The sequence below is a fragment of the Mixophyes fleayi genome, chromosome 4 (assembly GCF_038048845.1).
Source record: "Mixophyes fleayi isolate aMixFle1 chromosome 4, aMixFle1.hap1, whole genome shotgun sequence".
Lineage (NCBI taxonomy): Eukaryota > Metazoa > Chordata > Amphibia > Anura > Limnodynastidae > Mixophyes > Mixophyes fleayi.
In genome coordinates this window covers 341,443,577-341,466,453 of record NC_134405.1, presented here as the reverse complement: position 1 = coordinate 341,466,453, position 22,877 = coordinate 341,443,577, and the positions used below count along the sequence as shown (strand labels likewise).

At 42.8% G+C, this 22,877-nt stretch overlaps 2 protein-coding genes across 3 annotated transcripts in view; one reads left to right on the top strand and one right to left on the bottom strand.

The window, feature by feature from the left end:
* Positions 1–22,877, top strand: part of LRTM2 (leucine rich repeat transmembrane protein 2) — a 733,960-nt gene that overhangs the window by 621,485 nt on the left and 89,598 nt on the right. The gene's annotated exons all lie outside the window — the stretch shown is intronic.
* On the bottom strand, positions 1,540–10,788 carry LOC142150320 (E3 ubiquitin-protein ligase TRIM39-like). 2 transcript variants are annotated; one of them, XM_075205529.1, is made up of 3 exons: positions 10,486–10,788; positions 4,498–4,589; positions 1,540–3,785 (listed from the first exon to the last, which is right to left on the bottom strand). In XM_075205529.1, exons 1-3 carry the CDS (start codon positions 10,506–10,508, stop codon positions 2,203–2,205), a joined length of 1,698 nt encoding a protein of 565 aa, XP_075061630.1. In that variant the 5' UTR covers positions 10,509–10,788; the 3' UTR covers positions 1,540–2,202. The 2 variants fall into 2 exon arrangements, with proteins under 2 accessions (XP_075061630.1, XP_075061629.1); XM_075205528.1 differs by lacking the exon at positions 10,486–10,788 and having other exon boundaries at positions 4,498–5,837.

Sequence of the window (22,877 nt, the reverse complement as noted above, 5' to 3'; positions counted from 1 at the left end):
ATCTAATGGGACCAGACAGGGCTGTACTCGGGAGGTGGGGCCCCAGGAATTTAAGATCTATTTGCAGACGATATTCCCTTGTCCCTTACGCAACCAGTTATCTTTGCCTCCCCTGTAACAGCTTATAGACAAGTATAGTTACCCCTCAGGATATAAAATTTGTTCCATCCTCCTTAAAGGCCCATACAAATTTCTTTTGCTTTGAAGCGGTCACTTATTCTCCCTACCATACTATTGTCTGGGTGGATTTGGAAACACTATACAGGGGTCCACTTCTTGGCTTCACTCTGGGGCCTTTTAAGTGTCGACCACCTGCTCATGGCCAACTCCCTCCTATCCCTTAAATGTTGCTGATCTTCCTGGGTCCATACACAAGCTGTCCTCCCCCAATTCATCCCTAGTGCCACTCTGGAATAACCCCAACTTTTCTCTAGAAAACTCCTCCACTCATTTCAAAAAGTGGATCCAAGCTGGGATCATAGTGGTTCATGATCTTTGTTAATGATGACTGGGCCTCCATGTCAGACATACAAGAATTTGATTACTTCTGTCCCCTCTTTGAATTTTCTCAGGTTTGTCATTTCTTTATGTCCCCACTCCTGAGCAATACTCTTCATGCCCTTACCTTTTTTTGAGCGACTATGTTTGAAATCCTCCCTCACAAGGAGTGATTTCCACCATCTATAATTGGCTGGTTGAGAATACCTTTGACTCACCAGGTCGCCACGTGCATTAATGGGAGAAAGACTTGGGTCCCCCTCCAGATGAGTCCTGCTGGGAGGAGTTTAGGGAGGGGATTTCCACAGGCTCCATTACCATACAAATGAAAAAAAAGCCTACAAACTATATTACAGGTAATATTATTCGCCTGACAAGCTCCGAGATGTTTCCAACGTCCACGAATAGCCCCCTTCTGAAACGTGGTCATTTCTGTTATTAACTCTGTTTCCAAGTGTCCATTGCCCAAGGACCTTCCTTTTCTCTCACCCTCTGTCTGATGAGGGCGCTCCCTCTAATCAGCCGATTTCCCATATCCTTGCTGCCGCTAAATCCCCAATAGCCAACCACTGGAAAAACCTAACCCCCCTTCCACATCAGCTCTTAGGAACTACGTTTGGCATACTGCAAGTATGGAAAGTATTACTTTCTCCATGACAAGCCACACAAGTTTGCCATAGTTTGGGCTCCCTGGTACCTTAGGGAAAGCTGTAGCAGCTTGCCTACCCCTGCCACTGAATTACTTTTAGGGTTTAATGAATGGTAGGGGAAATTTACAATAATCCCTTCTCAAGTCTCTTTCCCTGTAAAAAAAAAAAATACTGAAATGTGAAAAGACGCCATATCACTTTGTTCCCTAATCACAACTTCCCTTTCGCTCAGTTGACACAAGCACACATTGTGCGGGCTATCGATTCAATAAGCAGAGACTGTCACAAACAAGCTGTACTTGAACAATTCAGCGATTTACTGCCGACAAGAACAAAGCATACAAAAGAAAAATATAAGAAAATTCTTTAACAGCAATTAAATGTTAGAGGATCACTATATAAAAACAAACCATAGAAATATGAAACACAAAGGAGTTTGTTTAAATAAATATAACAGGTATATCTACATTAAATACAGATATTAAATGAAATAACACTGATAAGCTAATTTATACAAGTAAAATCTTTCTTATATAAACTATGCTACAGCCTCAGCCTTTTCCCAGCCAAACATTGACCCATCTGCCTTATGTGGTCACTTTGTTGTAGAAATAATCCAACACATAATCCATTAACCCTTCCCACACTATGTACAGCCATCTAAAAGTGACTTTGCTTAATTCTCACATGTACAATGCTCTCCTATTCATAAAAGCTGCATAAAATAAAGGTCTAAACTGGTTTCATAGCGAGGGCGACATATTATAAATACATTTAAGTACACTTAGAAAGTACCTAGTGGTGAGTAAGAGTGGCATTATAAGGGGGTGGTATAAGGAGGGACACCAACGAGAACTTTCATAATCGAGAAATTACTATTGTGTCTGCCAGATGTCAAGTTAATACAGTTGAGCAATGAGGCATTCTAGGAGTTGGGAGTCAAAATTATATTTTACAAAAGTAAGAAGTGCAGTCAGACTACAATTTACAATAAGTGAACTATTGTAGAAAATAACTGATTCAGAGAAGGTTTTCTTTGAAGATGTTTTTACATTCAACTGACGCTGCCGGATATCTGTATACAACCTGAATATACATATAAAACAGCATGAAGGGGCTCAGTGAAGGTGGCAGTGAAGGTGTGTAAGTGTCTGATCGGGTCACACAGAGAATAAAAGGACAGATGTCCAGCCTCATAGTCCAGGTATATCCTCACTTTACCATACAAAATATTGTTAGGCATGCAGATCTGTTTACCGTCATGTCTCACCAAGTACTGAATATTACTATAGCAGCCCACAGCATTATTCATCATACACAAACTCCAGGACTTATTATTATCTCCAATGTTTGGCTGACCTCCTCTCCTGTCTATACTGGGATAACACATTCCTACCCTCCACATCCTTGATTTACTTACATCCACTTCCCAGTAATGTCGCCCTGAAGAAAAACTCCTTGAGCTTAATACCTGACTATGCTGAAACCTCTCTGGTGTTTCTGGACAATACATTCTTGCATCTAACTTTGATGCAGTTTTCAGGTCATCTGATATTTTTATACAATTAGCAGCTGTGCTTACATCCAATAATATGTCTTTAGCTTCCTGCATATAGATCCCTTTATTTATACCTGTTATTATATCAGAGAACGTGTGCAATGTGTCTGAGATCAGACCCACATTCAGGTATCCTACATCATGGACCTGTTTATCATGTCTCTCAGTATCACACAAGTCACCTGTGTCTGCTTCCTGTAAGACAGTCACTGGATCAGACATGTTACACAGCTCCACAATGTGACGCATCTTCCTGGACAGCTCATCCTTCTTTACTTCCAGCTGCTGAATCATATCAGACACGGAGCAAAAAGCATGCACTGCCTGCCTGGAGACCTCACCAAGGACTCGCTTTTCCATATCTTCCAACTGTTTCCTGATGTCTCTAAACAGGGCAGTGACTTTCTCTGTTACACCAGCTGCTTTTTCCTGATCCTCTTTCCTGCACTGCTGCAGACTCTGGACTTTTTTCTCTGTCTCTGCTATCTTTGTGGTCAGTTTCGGCAAAATATTTCTCAGTTTCTCCTTTTCCTTCGCAGAGGCCTCATCCAGCATCTCCACCAGGTGTCCGCGGTGCTCCCCGGCCAAACTGCAGGACACACAGATACAGACAGCATCCTTAGTGCAGTAATATTTCAAGAGCTCCTTATGGACAGAGCATTTTCTGTTCTTCATGGAAGTGGCTGGATCAGATAAAACATGTTCTGCTGACTTGCTGTGTACTTTTAGGTGATTATCACACAGATAAGCTTCACACAACAGACAGGATTTAGCAGCAGGTACAGGAGAATACATACAGTAAGTGCAGAAGATTCCAGTCTTCTCCTGATCTGGCTGTGTACAATGGAAACTCCCCACAATGTTACACAGAGTTATGTTCCTCTGCAGTGCAGGACGCTCCCGACACTCTGCTCTGCATTCAGGACAGGTATAAACTCCAGATCCCTTCTGTGTATCCAGCACACGATCAATACAGGACTGGCAGAAGTTGTGTCCACATTTCAAGTTTACAGGATCTGTATAAATGTTCAGGCAGATGGAACAGTCCAGCTCCTTTCTCAAATCAACAGATGCCATCGCTGAGAGCAGAAGAGAGAAATGAAAGTATGTGACCCCCAGAGACCAGTGCAAGTGTTTACATTTTCCACACAGGGTGAGTGAGCTCGTCACTCACATATCTATAGGCAGAGTTATACTAAAGGACTTAGCCAATCCATAAAGGGACATCAAACTGTAAAAGATCATTTAATAAGCTGCAAATAATTAATTTTGCACATTTCTGTGACTGCACATAAGTTACTTGATCAAAAATACATTTAGATATTTACATATAATTGTAAGTGACTATTTGTAGAAGTTTGAGGATGAGCATGAGACAGTAGTACTGCGATGCGTCTCCTTTTACTTTCACTCAATAAACAAAGGTGGTCAGATGAGGGTGAAAATTAACCAAGACCTACAAGCATGAGACACATTATCTTAATAAGCCATACTTGCCTACTCTCCCGGAAATCCTGGACGAATAGGCAAAGCTCCCGCAATTCATCGAAAGTCACGGCATTGGATGGAGGGGCAGGGCTTAATCAAGTCATTAAGTCCCGCCCCCGCTGCTCAATGCCGCGAATTTCGGCATTTTATAGTGGGAGCGGGGCTATGGTGACACAACAATGTCACCAAGCCCCCCGTCTACCCTTAAAAGTTGGCATGTATGGAATAAACACATATCCTATTTCCCTGTTTAAAGGGACAAAATATTAATAGTGGCTGAATACAATTGCAGTATTAACATACTTAGTGGATGTGGTAGTTTTGAACCAAAGCTGGGGTCCGTAGATGGTGAATGAGTGAACAGGGTTGGCGTAGGTAGTTTCTGGTCTGGAGTGCTAAGGGGTACAAGATACAAAAACATCAGAAGTGGAATTAACAGTTATATATGAATGATGGTACTTAAATATAAAATTATAGTAATAAGGAAAAATATTAATAAACAGACTATAAAAAGAATACATAAAATAATGCATTTATTTGAATAACAAAATAAAGCATATATGGATTATGCTGAAATAGATTAAGGGGAAAGAGTATGGCTTAGTAGATAGGTGGAAAAGGATAAAGCATATTGAAGTATACAAATCCACAATCATCCTTCAATTCCTGTGAACTGAGATTATTGCAGCAAACACCAGCTCAGTTTTTCCATAAAGTAGAGGCATTGCAGATCAGCATTTCTGCAGACTGATGTAACCCTCTCTCCCAATCGTGCAACGAGATTGCAATCTTCCTTGCTGATCCTGTAACCTTCATCAGGACTGGAATCCCAACAGCTCCATCAAATGAGTGGCAAGATTCTGAACTTGCGAAGGTAGGTTTACTTTAAGCAGCTTGATTCCCTATATTCCCACTCACTGACTTCAAACCACAAATAAAGGACTACCAACATTACCTATAATACCCCACACTTTATTTGGGACTCAAGGATTTAGATTTACAGACCCTACTCTTTAGGACTCACTACCTCGTCCAGTCTGAGGCCCCCACTCCAGAAAGCTTCACTAACAAAAAACTTACCTGTCCTCTTAGGCATACAAACCCCCTTTATTCGCTAAGAAACACAAATGGTTAGCTTTCTTGTCTGTAGTCGATTAATCCTATTTATATTTAGTTCTTATCAAGTGTTTTTTAAACTGGAAAGGTAACGCACTTTGAATCCTATTGTGAGAAAAGCACTATGTAAATGTAATTATTATAAAGGGGTATGGTATAGGTGGGTAGTTTACCGTATTTCCCCATGTATAAGACGCACATTTTTCCCCAAAATGTTGGATCTAAAACCTGGGTGCGTCTTATACAGTGGTATTGCTAATTCTGCCTTACCCTGTCAGATGCTTCCTCTGTCCAGTAAAATCTTCTTTATGTCCATTCTGATGCTGGAAAGTCGCTTAACATCCACTTCCCGATGACCGGATGTGGTGCGTGAATCACAGTTGAAACGCACACTTTCGGTTTCTGCATTTGGCATTTTGTAAAATCAGGACTTTCTCAAAATCCTGATTGGACAGCCGGTCATTGGGAAGAGGACGGTAAGTGACTTTCCAGCATAGGGATCAGAACAGACAGAAGAAAGAAAACTTTACCGGACAGAGGAAGCATCTGCCAGGATAAGGCAGAATTATCAATAGAGTTAGAACTCCGTCTCTCCTCTCTGTAGTATCCACTCCACAATTACTCTGCAAAACACTTTATCCTCAATTTTTTCACATGATTTATAGCTACGTCTTATATATGGGAGTGTCCTGTACATGGGGAAATACAGTAATCTATGCAGTGATTATCACATATGTCTATATGGAAAAGATCTAGAAAGGGCAGCATCGTGGTACAGTGGTTAGCATTGCTGCCTCACAGATTTGATACAGTCTGGATCCTTCTTTGTGTGTGAAGTCCTCCAAGTGTTACCATGGGTTACCGTCAGGTGTGCCAGTTTCCTTCCATGGACACGCTTCTAGGATTTACCAGATGTGAATGATTAAACATGCTCTGTAAAGCACTGTGTATATAAAACTGGTTAATAAATAGCAGCGCAATTAAAGAATTTGATCATTTAATTCAATCATTCAGTATTGTGACAAAAAGCAAAACAACAATAAAGGGGGGGGGGGAGGCAAAAAAAAATCTATAGGAATAAAACATGGTAAATAAATTATGACAGAATGATAACAGGATTTAATAAGCTGTAGTATAATGAAATTAGATAAACATAACATAGAAAAGGAAAATAAAGCAAAGAATGGTAGAGAATAAATATTAAAGAAAAGTAAAAAAAAATAACTTGCAATGAATAAAATAATGTAAAGTAAACATAAATAAATGGGTGAGTAATTAATAAAAACTGAGCTGTGCAGGATTATTACCACACAAGTCTCGCCCCCTGCGTCTGGCTTTCTCTGCGGGACCTCGCTCAATAAGTAGTGTCCGTGGCTGTGTAGGGCGCTCACTTTATATCACGTCGGGGGAGTTTTGGCGCCAGAATGATGATTTCCCATTGGCTAGAACGGTAGTGGGAGGCATAGCGATTTGATTGGCCCATGTAGTGCTTAGACGCATGGGAGGAGTGCGCGCGCAACTCTGACAGAAGGCGCGACGTACTTTCTGCTTTCGCTCTGCTCGCGGTCACGTGATTTACTCATTTCCCCCGTCACTGTGGAGGCGTGGCTGCGCGCGCACTCGAGAATGGTCAAATTGGCAACAGCTGTGTGTATGGTGGAGGGCAGATGGAGGCGGGCCGAGGAAAAGGGCGGGAATTCGAGGAAGTGGCCGTGTGTGTGGTAGTTTGTGGGTGGGAGTATTAATAATAATAAGAAGGAGGATATAGTGGTTTGCTATAAGTATAGGTGGGGAATTATCAGTAATTTAATATGTAAATAAGGTTAGATACAGTATGATGATAAATGGAGAGTTCTATGTGTGTATATTAGAGAATTATATGAAGTGGGAGTGTGTACATAACTTTGGATAGAGGTGTTTTGTGTCTGTATTGGTATTTATAAATGTAATACAGTAAATAGTATTTCACGTGTGACATTGATATAAATGTGTAATTGGAAGGAATAATAATGATACAATAAAACAATTACCACATTGATATATCATGGGGGGGTTGTAAAATGCAATGTTCATTTCTGGTTATTTATGCAGTGGATTAGGTTGTGTGGGTGTATTTATTATGAGTTATACAACAAAAATTGTTGGCTATTTGATAATTCTAGAAAGTATAAAAAAAATGCTGTAAAATTAGATTACTTGATCCGGTGGGGGGGGGGGGGGGGGGGGGGTGAGTCATTTTTAAGTGTTATATTTTGTTTGCAGTATATTGTATGTTCTAGTGTTTATAGGGGCACATTAAGATGTTAGCATGGTGGTTACCTGAGACATGTGGGAACCGATAATGTTGTAGCTGGGGCAGATCATTTAACATCAAACTCCCAATATCTGTGTTTAGACCATTTGTGTCACATTTATTTACAACTTTAAACACAGCTCAACTCATCCATCCTAAATAACCCATCTCTTTACCCAACCTTCTCACCCCAAATACCGTCCTATTTATCTCTCACCTTTGCTTCCAGACTACATCAGCAACTTTTGTAAGACTGCCTATCTCACCTTCTCTCCTCGTACTCGAATCTCCACAATAGACCTTCCACTCCCAATATTTCACTGACATCGCCCTCAGAAAAGTCATCCATGATCGACTTAGAGAAAAGGGTCACTTCTCCATACTCATTCTCCTGGACCTCTGATACTTTCAACACTGTTCACTACCCTCTTCCCCCACATATCCTTCACTCCACAGGCCTTCATGAAACAGTTCTTTAGTGGTTCACTTCTTACCTGTTGGGCCATTCCTTTAGTTTCTCTACCTCTTCCAAATCCTCCCCTCCATACCTTTGGGGTCCCTGTTCTCAGCCCTATGCTTTCCTCACTGTAGCGGTCTTCTCTTGAGGAAATAATTTGCTCATTCAGCCTCCGTTACTACCTTCTACTGTGATAACACCTAAATCTGCCTTACTTTCCATGATTTCTCGTGTAATCAACTGTCTCTGCTATCTTCACAAGGATGTCCTAACGATACCTCAAGCTAAATATTTAGAAAACAGAACTTATCATCTTCTGTCCGCCCAGAGTCTCCACCTCCACTCAAAACTCACCGTCAACAACACCATAATTTACTCGGTCTCCCAAACCCATTGTTTTGGTGTCACACCTGACTTGCCCTTGTTCAACACATCCAGTCTCTCTCCCACTCCTGTTGAAATATTGCCAGAAAATGCCATTTTCTTACCTAGATTCTTATCCATTCTTTCATCATCTCCTGCCTTAACTACTGCATCCTCCTCCTATCTTGCATTTTCCTCACTCATCTATCCACGCTGCAATCAATCTTAACTATCACAGCAAGATTGGTCTTTCTTTCCCGAAGCTTCACATCTTTCGCACCACTCTGCAAATTGCTACACTGAGTCCCTATGTTCTCTATAATGCACACAGGATACCCCATCTCTAGAGTTTATCCTAGTAAGAATGCTGCCTTTTTGTTCCATCTACTGCTTATTGTAATTTCCAGATTCTAGCAGTGCCCCCCAGACCAGAACAGAGTTCACCCATCATTTAGACTCTATGGATCTCGCTTTTAGTTTGGGCGCCCCTCTTTACAAGTTGCAGAGGTGTGTCCAAAATAATTAGTATCTGTAACTAAAGTTCTAAATACTGGGCAGGGTCTGTGGCCACATTTTACAAGCGCGGAATACAGGGGTGCGAACCCTCTGCACTCACACTAGCTCCAAGTGAAACTGGAACAGAAGCAAATGTGAAGGGGGAAGTGCAACTCAAGCTTATGTGCAACTCTTAATCGAGTGCATGTCAATATGGGAGCGGCTGGCATTTGACAACCATGCAAATGAAGTAATGTAGATGATGCAAATATAACAATTTACAAGATTTCAGACTGGCAAACTAGAAACGTATTTAATGAATAACTTTCTTTTTTTCTCGACGCAGGTGGTGGACTTATTGGTCTGGTTGTGGGCAGCATGGTGGCTTAGTGGTTAGCACTTCTGCCTTACAGCACTGGGGCCATGGGTTCGATTCCTGACCATGGCCTTATCTGTGTGGAGTTTGTATGTTCTTCCCGTGTTTGCGTGGGTTTCCTCTGGGTGCTCCGGTTTCCTCTCACACTCCAAAAACATACTGGTAGATTAATTAGCTGCTATTAAATTGCCCTTAGTCTCTCTCAGTGTGTGTGTATGTATGTATGTATGTATGTTTGGGGATTTAGACTGTAAGCTCCAATGGGGCAGGGACTGATGTGAGTGAGTTGTCTGTGCAGTGCTGCGGAATTTGTGCCCCATTGTAGTACCCAAGCCAAACCTTACCACAGGTGGTTAATTGGACAGAGGATTGTGAGAATGCATTTACAGCTCTGAAATCTGCCCAGTCCCCTGTGCTACAGGCTGCAGATTTCAAATGAAGATTAATAGTACAGACCGACTGGTCTAACTATGGACTAGGAGCTGCCCTTAGCCAGGTGACAACGCAGGGGGAGGAGCACCCTATAATTTTCCTAAGTAAAACAAGTATTCCTAAGTATTTTCCTAGTGGAACAAGCTCCCTCCCTCCATCAGAACTTCCCCTAATCTGTCCAGTTTCAAACGGGCCCTAAAAACCCACCTTTTTCTTAAAGCCTTTCTGTCTCCCACTTAACTTCCTACCTTATCTTCTGCCTCTGTCCCCCTACTCTCCCTCTCTCCCCTGTGTCTCTCTGTCTGTCCACCCCTCCCCTTAAATTGTACGCTCCTCTGAGCAGGGCCATCTCTCCTCCTGTTTCCACCACTTTTAACTATGCTCTCCAGCTACTTAGCCCTCCTCCTCGAGGGTCCTCCACCCCACGTCCACTCTCGCTCCCTCCTCCCCCCTGGGGGTCTTCCGCGCCCTCCTTCTTGGGCCCTGTCATTTGCGGATCCTCCCTCCCCCTTCCCCGCCCTCTCTAGCTGTGCATTGAGCTTACTGAGTTGCTGTGTTTACTGTTTACTGTACTGTGCTGTCTCCCATTGTATTGTAATTTTGTTTGTCTCTGTACGGCGCTGCGGACGCCTTGTGGCGCCTTATAAATAAATAATAATAATAATAAGTAGAAAACTACTACCTCGAGTGGTGGCGTATGCTACCATTGAACGAGAGTGCCTAGCCATTGTATGGGCACTGCAGAAGCTACAGCCTTACCTGTATGGACGGGATTTCACCATTATCACAGACCATAATCCTCTAAGCTGGCTGAATAGAGTTTCTGGGGATAATGGAGTTTAATTTTGCAGCAATATAACTTCAGCATCGAAAGGGCGCCAAATATGGAAACGCACATGGCCTCTCATGCCAAGGGACAGAAGTGGTAAATGGGCAGGAGAGACAGTAACAGGTCACAGTTCTCCGTGCCCTAGGTTAGGGGGAGGTGTGGAAATTATGTAGTATATCTAATGACTGACTGTTATTTTCTGTTGAATTTATGTATAACACTCTGTCACACCAGCTGCTTTTTCCTGATCTTCTCTCCTGCAGTCTCTGGAGTCTTTTCTCAGTCTCCTCTCTCTTTGTGGTTAGTTTCTTCAGAACATTTCTCAGTTTCTCCTGGCCTCATCCAGCATCTCCACCTGGTGTCCCCGGTGTTCTCCAGCCACAGTGTAGGACACACAGATACAGGCAGCGTCCTCAGTGCAGTAATACTCCAGGATCTTCTTATGGACGGAGCATTTTCTGTTCCCCAGGGAAATGGTGGGATCAGATAAGTCGTGTTCTGCTGACTTGCTGTGTACTCTCAGGTGATTATTACACAGAGAAGCCTCACAATACAGACCGGATTTAGCAGCAGGTACAGGAGAGTGAATACAGTAAGTGCAGAAGATCCCAGTCTCCTGATCTGGCTGAGTAGACAGGAAACTCCCCACTATGTTACACAGAGTTATGTTCCTCTGCAGTGCAGGACGCTCCTGACACTCTGCTCTGCATTCAGGACAGGTATAAACTCCAGACCCCTCCTGTGTATCCAGCACACGATCAATACAGACCCGGCAGAAGTTGTGTCCACATCTCAGTGTTACAGGATCTGTATAAATGTTCAGGCAGATGGAACAGTCCAGCTCCTGTCTCAGATCAGCAGACGCCATCGCTGACAGCAGAAGAGAGACCTAAAAGTGGACTCTGACATCCAGAAACCAGTGGGTGTGTTTCACATTCTCCTTATATGATGTGAGCTTGTCACTCACATTATATCTATAGCCTCCGTTACACTAAGGGACACAGCTAATACATAAAGATTCATCACGCAGAAAAATGTACTTAATTTAGAGACCATAAAGGTAATGTAATAAGCTGAAAAGTGTTAATTTGGCTGTACTTACCCACTTACTTTATAAAAAACACAGTTATTTAGTATATATTTAGAAAAGTCAGGAACGGAGAAGTTCAGCTTATCACTCCTAATGAAAGTGGGGGATTGATGAGCAGGAAAGTTGGATATGAAATTCAAAGTTTTACCTCCAACTGTGAGCAGCGCCGATTCCCAGCTGTTTTTGCTTAAACTACTGAGGTACTGCTACCAGCTGTTGTGGAACTACATGTTCCAGCATGCACTGGCAGCCACTGACAGTCACAAGTACCTACATGCCCTTTCAGTAAATGGCTGCCAGTGTATGCTGAAAAATGTAGTCTGACAATAGCAACAAAAAAAATAAAGTTTAAGTGAATAAAGCAGATACCTCTTGTTCACCACTTCAATATAACAATTTCTCCTTCAATCCTTTGTTGTAATATAATGGTAAACTCTTGTCTATATAATCAAATGAGAATACTAAGGGGGGATTCAATATCACAGTTGGGTGCGAGGAAAAACAAGTCACACAATATTAGGCAGGTTGTTTTAATGTTGTGGCTGTATATCTGAGAATGGTGGAAACAAGACGCTGTTATCTGAACTGGTAATGCTATTATGAGACATCTTCCCTTACATACATGTATATGAAGTGTGATATGTATGTATATATAGAGAGACTAGTTAAAAGCCCGTCAAAATGACGGGAAAAATAAGAGTAATGATGGACCCTTTTGCGCCCAATCTGACTTTACCCTTGTGGAAGCATTGATTGAATAGTTTGTCTGATGGTTGCTCAGCCGCAAAATGCTTAGGGTGGCAAAATTCACAAATATTGTTCATGCGTCCACAGTTATGAGCAGTAATATTTGTTTCAGCAAAGTTACTGATATCAAGAATGGCGCGGCATCTTGTTCACTGACTTTGTAGGTGTTGACGTGATATTACCTCTGTCCTGTTCACTCTTCGATTGTTTTCTCTGTGACGAGCAATTTGCTAAGGAGTCAGATTTGCATGACGATCACGTTCACTTTGGTCATCAGTCATAGTTTGTCCTTGGGCTTTATCCCGCTCCGCCCTTCGTCTTTATGCATGCAGTTGCTCCCACAGCAGACATTTGCCTTTTAGGTGGCCTCGCAGTTACACTTTGTTGCTTAAATTAATTAGTATATTCCTATTAATTTAACACTAAGTGAAAATAAAATGAAAGGATAGAAAAGCGAGTCAATTTGGAAGAGCAAAGGTCATTATAAATGGTAACTGCCCCTCCAAAAACCTACATAAACAAACAAGAAATGAGAAATATCTTAGTCAGTAGGAATAGTCAAGTACACAATAGAGCCATTTGCAAGCATTTTATCAAATTTGTGTGTGGATAGCTGTTGCGATGTATGATGTGATGACACAGCCCTCCCATACCCATGGAACAAGTCAGGCAGACAAGAGCCACTGCACCGGCTGAAGAATAGGAACAGAACATAGAGCCAGGATAACTGGATAACTGGAGGGAGAATAACAAGACTGAGTTCGGCTCTTACTGTAATGGAGGTGGAGACTGGGCTATTCATTTAATGGTGAGGTGGGAGATATTCATTTATTAGATTACATATTACATTTTATTAGTAAGGACAATTTGATTAATGGTGGGGGCTGTTTAATTTAATAGTAGGGTCATGATAGTGCCTATTCATTTAAATTTGGGTGATGGGACTATTCATTAAATGTTGTGGTGGTTTGGGGGCTATAAATTGAATGTGGGCCTGAGTTTGGGGAGGAGGGTTATTTATTTATCAAATGTGAATTCTAATTATTTAATGCCGGGACCGTATGGGGGAAAAATAGGTTTAATTGTTAAACATGAATGCTGTTAGTTTAATGTCATAGATCTTTGGGGGAGAAATATGTGTATTTATTAAATGTGAATGCCATTAATTTAATATTGGGGCTGGTTTGGGCAAAAAAGGTCTATTAAATGTGAATGCTATTAATTTTACGTCAGGTTGGTTACTATTGTTTTAAAGTCAGGACTATGTGAGACTATGTGAGACTATAACACTATGGCCTAGAGTGTTAACCCATTGCTAGGCTTTCCATATATTACGTACCTATGCTTTTTTTTCCAAACAGGACCTCTACATTCATGATCCAGAGAAGCAGCAACTGAGCTTAAGACACGAGCAGGAGCAGGTAGTGAAAGCTAGAAGAACAGGTGAGAGAGAGCAGGATAGTCTGCCAACTGTCCTGATTCTGACAGGGCAGTCCTGTTTTTGGGTGACTGCAAGTATAGTTGGGAGGTATGTCCTGGTTCAGACTGCACTGTGTGAAGGGGGAAGTGTTAGGTGCACGCAATACTGCCTGTGTACTTTAAGTGGATGGGAGGGGGTTGGCATGGGCCAGTATTTCGGGATGAGTGATAAGGAAGCATTGTGGCACCTTTATAAATTAAAGAAATGGCGACCACCATATCAGAAGTCTTTAAAGCGGCAATGCCTTTAAAAACTTCTGATATGCCGGTCACCATTTTCAATGATGTCAAAATGCAGTGCTGTTATTACTTGTAATCGGGATGTTTCAGAAGAGTTTGATACTTCGGTTGTCATTAAAAAGGTAAGTCTGGATTTTTTAATGTCGTAAAAGTCACGTTCGCCAATTTGTCCATAATCTCGTTGTCGGTGTTATCTACACCATTAATTAGTGCCCTCTGTAATTTATTATCGAGTCTTGAAGGTGTTACGAGCCGCGGCGACTCACTCACCTGCGTCCCGGCCGTCGCTATGGCAACCGGGACGTCATTTCCGGCCATAACCCGGCCGTTGCCGGTGCAACGGGCAGACATCTCAGCACTGCGTCCCGGCGATGAGGAAGCCGGGCGCATGCGCTCACTATAGGTTCTAGTCTGCGGGCTAATTATCTTGCTTATTAGCTAGGCAGGGGGCTGTGTCTAAATTCAGAGCTAGGCTGTGATTGGTGGCCATGAGTACTTAAGGCAATGAGGTCTGCTCCTCATTGCCGGTTATAGCTTCTGTGCTCCAGTCTTCTGACCCGCTTGTTCCTGTTCCTGTATTCTGATACCGCTACTGTTTTCCCGTGTATGACCCTTGGCTTTGAATTGGACTTCGCTTGTGTTTCCTGTGACCCTGATCTCGGGCCTGTTTACCGTTTCTGCTATCCGCCTGTGACCCCTGACCTCAGCTTGTTTACTGATACTGTTGTCTGCTGCCGGCCCTTGACCTCTGCGTGGACCTCACTCCGCTTGCCTGGGTTCTCCCCAGCCGATACACACTTCACGACCCTCTGTCAGTCTGCGGCCCAGTCTGTCCCCACCATCAGGGGCTCCAGTGAACACCTGATTGGCAGAGTAGATTCCGGGTTGTGTTGTGCCGGCTGGAGGGGTTTCTAACAGAAGGTTAACATTCTCTGGTGTTAGTCTCAGGGATTCAGCGCCACTTGGCGGTTTTCAGTGATGTCCAAACGTTTCTTCAGGGGGTTTTACACCTTCAGCACCCCTTTGTCCATTCAGTTGAACCATGGGATCTCAATCTGGTGCTGCTGTCCCTCTCTAATGATCCTTTTGAGCCGTTGGATTCGGTGGATATAAGATGTGTCACATGGAAGGCGGTGTTCCTTTTATCCATCTCTTGTGCTCAGGAAGTTGGGAGCGTTCTGCTGCAATCCCTCCTTTTTGGTATTTCATTCGGATATGGCGGTGCTCCACACTAAACCAAAGAAAAAACATATATATATAAACATAATATAGTAATTAGTGGTGAAATGTGCTTGCCTGCTTTTTGCGGTGTATAAGACCTCTCTCACAGCCGTATTGGGACAGAGGAGAAAGACGTAGGTGGTCTATGCATGTTTTTTGCCACTTTTATGTGTTATTTGAAAACTACAAGTTACTAAAGGGCAAATCAGACATCAAAACACTTTGTTTTACACCGCATTCCGATTTTAATACACAGAAGGTATAAAAACCGTTTCATGTCTTTGCCAAACCACACGGCAAACAGATGCTTTTCATTAAAAAAAAAAAAATAGATAAAGCAAAGGCGAGATGACACAAACCTTGTGTTGTTATAAGCGTAAAAAATGAAATAAGTATTAAAAAAACAAACTTAAAATGGACTTTCTACAAAGCCAGCCTACCCAGCATTGGGCCCGGACCTCTGGGAGTGGGGCCCGAACAAATGATCAGGCTCCGACAGCTAGAGATGATTGGAGAGAGTAGCACTGGATCCCTCTATGCAGGGCCACCAAGAGATATATCGGGCCCAGGTACAGAAACTTCTTGGGGCCGCTTCAAAAGGCTCCAATCGGGGTGGGTACACACCAGGTTGGTGAGTCCTCCCACTACACAGACAGGACAGAGCCCCCAGACAGACCCAGGACCGATACTTCGTACCTGATCTCCTTCTCTAGACACCCGCGCCTACTGGTACCCCTGGCCAGTGAGTATCATGGGAAATAGGTTGAAATCTAGTGCATGCAGCTGAGGCACTACAAATGCCAGGAAGCACTGACAGCCCATGACAGTTCTTATGTGCTGGCTGTTGTATATTTTACCTGTTTTCTTCTGGTACCCACCGACCAGGGGCATCAGGAGGGGCCCATTGATACTCAGCAATCGGGCGGTCATCTTTAGGTGTGGGGGCCAGGCCTTTTGTTTGGGCCCCTCCCATGGAGGACTGGTTCTGATGCTGAAGATCAATGGGCTCTTATCACACTTTGCAGTAATTTCCAGGCATCCCCTCCCCCAGAGTTTTTCGAAGTGCAGGAATGTATGAAGTGTGCATTTAAAAATGTGAACATGTCAAGCCATAGACAAGAGCGACCCCTGCTGGTTCCAGAGTGAAAAAGCAAAAAGCCTACAGCACCTGCTATGTCAAGGCCATCTCCCATCAAAGCAATAACCAGGCTGAGCTGGCATAGCTTCCAAGACCAGGCATGTATAGACTGATGTTTCTGTGGTGAGAGGTATATACAAATGAGAAATCCTTCTTGCAGCTACAAATCTCCGCTGTGCAGCGGTGTCAGAGCTCAGATCTGCACAGTCACATGTAGCTTTTAAAAGAGCAAACACTGCATTAAATATAGGTATTTAGGGCATAGGATCACTGGAGTCAAACCCAATTAGTCACCACTTCTGCATTAGCAGGACCAGTCACTGTGAGGGACATGCCAGATGCCACCTGTACCAGTGTGTCACGTGCAGAAGCTGAGAGGAGGCCAGAGAATCCCCTTCCCCACTGGAGTGACATTGCAGTGCTGCGGGGACTTACCAAATCTTGTCATTGGGGAGCAGCCAGGACACATCAATAAAACCAGCTTCAGCATACATTGGTATCACTCAAATCTGAGGATTCAGAGTGTTGCAATATACTTGAACCCCTCCATAACCCCATCCCCATATACATAATCATTCCCCCCTCCATAATTCCCCCTCTCTTCCATCTCTTGCACTTAATTTTAACAACCCCCCCACACTATATATATATATATATATAATGCCCCCCCACACTCACACACTATTAGCATACCTCTCCTTCCCTCACACACTATCTATATATTAAAAGCCCCCACACTGTATTAGCATACCCCCACCCTCCCCCCTCACTCTTACCTTGTAACATCTGCTGTCTGAGAGATGTAGACAGCCTCTCCTGCCGCTCTGCATGTGTGGCTGCTTCCTCCTATCGGTGCTATAGACAGGAGTCACATTAGAAAAGCATCACATGACAGGTGCCATCCCATGTGACTCCTGTCTATAGTCCTGATAGGAGGAAGCAGCCAGACACAGGGATCCGCGCCGCGGTCACATTAAGGAAGGTGACTGGTCCCGAAGGAGGGGCCAGCCACCCACTACCACCACACTAACCCCCTCCACTAGCACCCGTTCCGGGGGGGGGGACTCACAATTTTTATTTTTATTTTTTTAAAAAGGAAAAAATACATTTGGCGTCCTCCTGAGGCCAGTGGCCTATCAGGAAAAGTCCTGGTAGGTTGTATGGCCAATCCGCCCCTAATTATTGGTGATGGTACACAGTAATTTAATAGCTGCTCAGAATAAGCAGAAGCAATTGAGCAGTGTGCTGGATAAAATAGTGGGGGCTGGTTTAACTATAAAACCTGAAAAATTTAAAATTGGCATGAGTGAGGTGCAGCACTTGGGGCACCAATTAGAGAAGGTACCCTGAACCCCGAGACAACTAAGGTAGATGCTATCACTGCATGGCCCACTTCTAAGACAAAGAAACAGCTCATGTCCTTTTTGGGAACTGCTGGGTATTACCGGAAATTTGTACCCCATTACAGCACCCTAGGTAAGAACTAACTGACCGTACAAAAAAGAAGTTACCCCATGTAGTGCCTTGGACACAGGACTGTGAGGTAGTGTTCACCGCTTTCAATTCTGCACCTTCCCATTCCGCTGTATTGCAGCCTCCTAATTTTGACAGGAGGTTTACAGTGCAAACGGATACCTCCAACTAAGGGCTGGGAGCTGTGCTCAGCCAAGTGAATGAACGAGGTAAAAGTACCCTATATTTTACCTGTAATACATTTTTTAACACATTCAGCGCAGCATCATCCGGTATTAACCCAGTAGATGCTGCGGCAGCCATCCCGACCAAGTGGGAGGTAAGAGGAACCTGGCCACACAGTTGTATCTTTCTTTCTTCATATGCACGTAAGATGTAAGTGCATTATGTGTATCTGTGGTTCCCAACACTATTGTCATAAAACAAATGAATTTTGTGGCATCTATGTTAAAATATTATAATGAATGGAACCTGGATGTAAATAAATGTGAATGTTGGAAAGGATAAGTATAGGTAATTTGCTTCATTTATAATTTTAAATTGTTCATATATAATTATTATTGCTGCATATACACATTTTATTTGAACATTTTTATCCCTGGGATCCATAAAGACACACACAGTCTGACACTGTGACGTATAAATGTGTCCTGACACACGGCTGGGAATCTATTATGTATGTGACTGTCACACAGACGTACAGGAGGACGGGTGACTCTGCATAATGTTATATGCATCTCCCCCCTCTGCCAATCCCTTCACTGGCTCCCCTTCCCCTACAGAATCGTATTCAAGCTCCTTACACTTACCTTCAAGGCCCTCGCCAACTCCACTGCTCCCTACATCTCCAGCCTCATCTCCATTCATGCTCCATCCCGCCCTCTGCGTTCGGCCAATGACCGACACCTCTCTTCGCCCCTGCTCACCTCCTCCCATGCTCACATCCAAGACTTCTCCCGTGCTGCCCCCCTCCACTGGAACCAGCTCCCCCGCTCCATCAGAACTTCACCCAACTTGTCCAGCTTCAAACGGGCCTTAAAAACCCACCTCTTCCTTATAGCCTTCCAGTCCCCCACTTAACTGCCCTCCCTCCAGTCTCCCACCTACCTCCCTCCTCGTCCCTCTCCTCTCCCCCCTCTCCGTCCTTGCCTCCGCTCTTCCCCTTTCCTCTTCCTACCCTTGCGTCTCTGTCCGTCCTACCCTCCCCTTAGATTGTACGCTCCTTTGAGCAGGGCCTCCTCTCCTCCTGTTCTCCACCACCTTAACTCTGCTCTTCGGCTCCTTGTCTCTTCCGTGAAGCCCTTCTACCCCTCTCTCTACCCCCGGGGCCTCTCACCTTTCATCTAGCTGTACTTTGAGCTTCCGAGTTACTGTGCTTTTTGTTAACTGTTCCGTGCTGTCTCACCCTGTACCGCGTTTCTGTCTGTCCGTGTACGGCGCTACGGATACCTAGTGGCGCCCTATAAATAAATACTAATAATAATAATAATAAATGCATGTTTTATTTGTTAATGATTTCTTTATTTCACACATGACTTCAAGCTCAGGGAATCAGGAAGAACTAGAAGCAGAGGATGCAGGCCTGCATGGACACACCCAGTGCTGAGACCAGACATGCTCTGTAGAAATACTTCCATGTTCTGGAAAAAGTACGCAGCTGCTGTGTGTGTCTCTATCCTAAATTAATGGAAGGCAAACCCTTGATCTTGTAAACCCAATACTTTCAAGATTTTCTGAAAAACCTTAGTAAATTGAAAGTGGGTCAGAGGTGATCAGTCGTGATGGATGAAAAATATATATGGCTTGTAACATTCTGAGATTCATCTCATACATATTGCTGTGTGCCAGGAGCAGTACTGTGATTCAACATTAAAACTTCAGAGGAACCTTAGTTTCAATATACACCTGGTACATGCGTAATCTGTTTTATATTTGGCTGAATAAATTGTTAAATGATTTTCACACCATAGAAGCGCCCACTGGTTTTATTGATTTTTAAATTGTTTACTGTCCGTGGAGATCGGATAAGAAAGGGGAGGACTGATCCACTTGGTGAAGAAAAGAGATGCGTTTTTTTTTTCTGGTTGGAGAATCCTTATGGAGACTCTGGGGACGCTTCAGGGGCATTTTATATGACAAAGTTTTGTTAGCCAGGAGCTCAGGGGGAAGTCGCTGTCTGAGATATTTTATGTATTATTATACAGCCCACATGAGAGCTGTACCTTGGGTTTCTCACCTGGACTCAGAGAGAGAGGAATGTTGTGAATGGCTCCATCCCAACACATTACTGTGGATGGGTCAGGAGGTCTCTCTTCCTCCAGACATGCTCCATACCATCACATTTACCAGATATCCGCAGGAAGTGTCTCAACCGTTTCCTATTATTAAGTGATCTTTTGCCTTTAGTTTATTTTCAGAATAACCCTCTATTCCCCCTAGCTTACACCCGGGCATGGTGGAGGGTAGCAGGGTACTTTCTGGTATGAATCCATTTTATTTATTATTTACTAATGCATTCAAAAAGTATGGATTACCACCTACATGTACCTCTTTGTGCTAATAGAATATTGCAAGAGATGGACGCCTATTCCCAAACATGAGAGTTGTCCTTCCTCTCTAGAAATAGTAATAGCGAAATATGGGTATTTTGTGCTGCTTAAACCTCTTATGTATGTATACGGTAATTAGGTGCTACCCATATATGATAACTGTGTATGTATGTACCACTGGGTGTTATTGTACAGATCCAAGTAGTATATCAAACTTAAGGACTGTGATAATAATTATCTTACAGTTTTGTGGATTCAAATGTCCTTAATGGTGGTCTTTTCTGAAGTATGTGGTCTTTCTTATTAATCCTCTATTTCTTCACAGTTGTTATGTCCGATGCTCTCAATCCAGTGTTCATAAACATAGGAAGAAAACAGACTGATAGTGAAGTACGTTCTTATAGGGGTACACTCACAATACGTATTGCACTTACATCAATATAGATATGAGAAGTGTCTTGTATATACAAAGTGGTGACTTTCCTTCCCTCTCCATTTTGTCGCCTCTGTGCTAGTTTCAGTTGGTGTCAGCATGAACTCATAGGCAGAGAGAGGACGGCATACATAGTGAAGTAGGTACAGTAGAGTTTATTCCTAAAATGCACTTACACTTCGATAAAAAAACAATGGCATATGGTATGCAGGCTGTAGGCGAGATTCTCCTCTGGTCCGTATTTGTCCACGCTAATCTCCCTCCGCATCTCTATGTTTCCTCCAGGCGCCGGCAGTGAAGTATGTTCGGGTTTCTGAATTGTGACGTACTGCTCTACAGGAGCCTGTAAGGGCCAAGTTTCTGTTAGGTATACACCAACGCGTTTCGTCATATGCCGACTTCCTCAGGTAATGTCCATAGTTGTAAACCTCGGTGTTAAAAATCCTCTGTGGGTGGAAGTTGCTGAATGTCCGGACCATTCAATATTGATAAAGTTAATCACCCATTTCAAATATCTCATATGTATATTGACCTTTCTAGTAATCTATAATATTACAGATATATGGTACTGCTAATAGATTCCTTTTTCATGTAAACTATAGAAAGAAGCTATATGTATATCCTTACATGCACTATGTTACAATGTGACAAATTATATAAGTGACATATACTCCACCTATATGTGAATGGTGTTCCCTTTGGTTCTATATAGTACGTTCTATTCTTAAATATGACAACATGTGTACAAACATATGTAATAATTACAGCATGATAAATAGATAAATGGTCACATAAAGGTACCTATATGTATTCCATATATTGTGATAATTCCTAAAGGGCCTACCTAGACATTTACATCCTTAATGCCTGTATTCCCTAGCCCTTATTAGGGTGGTTTAAATCTGCCTCTTGGCGTTAGCTGTACACAGATCATGCGTGGAGTAAATAGGATGTTCATAAGCATAATGCTGCAATGTGTCTACATATATTTCTCTTTTTATGAGTACTGTACTTATTCTAATGAATATAATAGACATTTATCATGTTACTAAAGAAAGAAGGCTAGTTCTATGTCTATATTAAGCCCCTTAGGGGTAAGTGTCTCCAATTCTTAAATCCATTTTGTCTCTATTTGGTTAGGTGTCCTCCCTAGATTCCCCCCTCTCCAATGAGGTTACACATGTGGTATCCCCTGGAATCTTCATCATCATCATTTATTTATATAGCGCCAGTAATTCCGCAGCGCTGCACAGAGAACCCACTCTTAGTGATGTGGGATCCCACTGCTGGTGTAGCATATAGTGATTGGACACCCTATGAGTTTCCTTGCCTATCTTCACATTTCGGATGTGTTCTGCTATCCTTATTTTTAATTTGCTACCCGTTCGCCCTTCATACTGCAGACCGCACGGGCAGGTAATAAAGTAGATGACTATTTTGTGTCACATGTGATACGGTCTTTCATAGTATGTTGTCTGTTAGTGTAAGTTGAGTGGAACCCTGTCTGGGGTTTTGTACTGGTATTTTTGGTGGTTCTACATCCTATACATTTTGTACACAGGTAGAAACCCTTTCTCTTATTTTCTGTAAGTCTTTTTCGGGGTTCTCGACTACAAGGGCACTTTTTACCAATTTCTGTTTTAGATTGGGTTCCTGTTTGGTAATGGTTTTAGGTTTAATTAGAAGTATGGTTTTAAGTACTTCGTCCTTCAGCAATATATGTCAATGTTTTTGTATATTTCTTTTAATCTTTGTTGAGTAATGTGTGACAAATGGTAAATTAATCTCTTGCCCCTCACATTCCCGTATCTTTGGCCTATATTCCAGTAGTGATGTTCTGTCTTTCTTTTTGACTTCCTCATAGGCCTGATCTACTATTTCTTTGCTATAATTCTTCTTAAAATGGTTCTTAAGGATATTACCTTGTTCTTCATATGCCTCTAGTTTTGAGC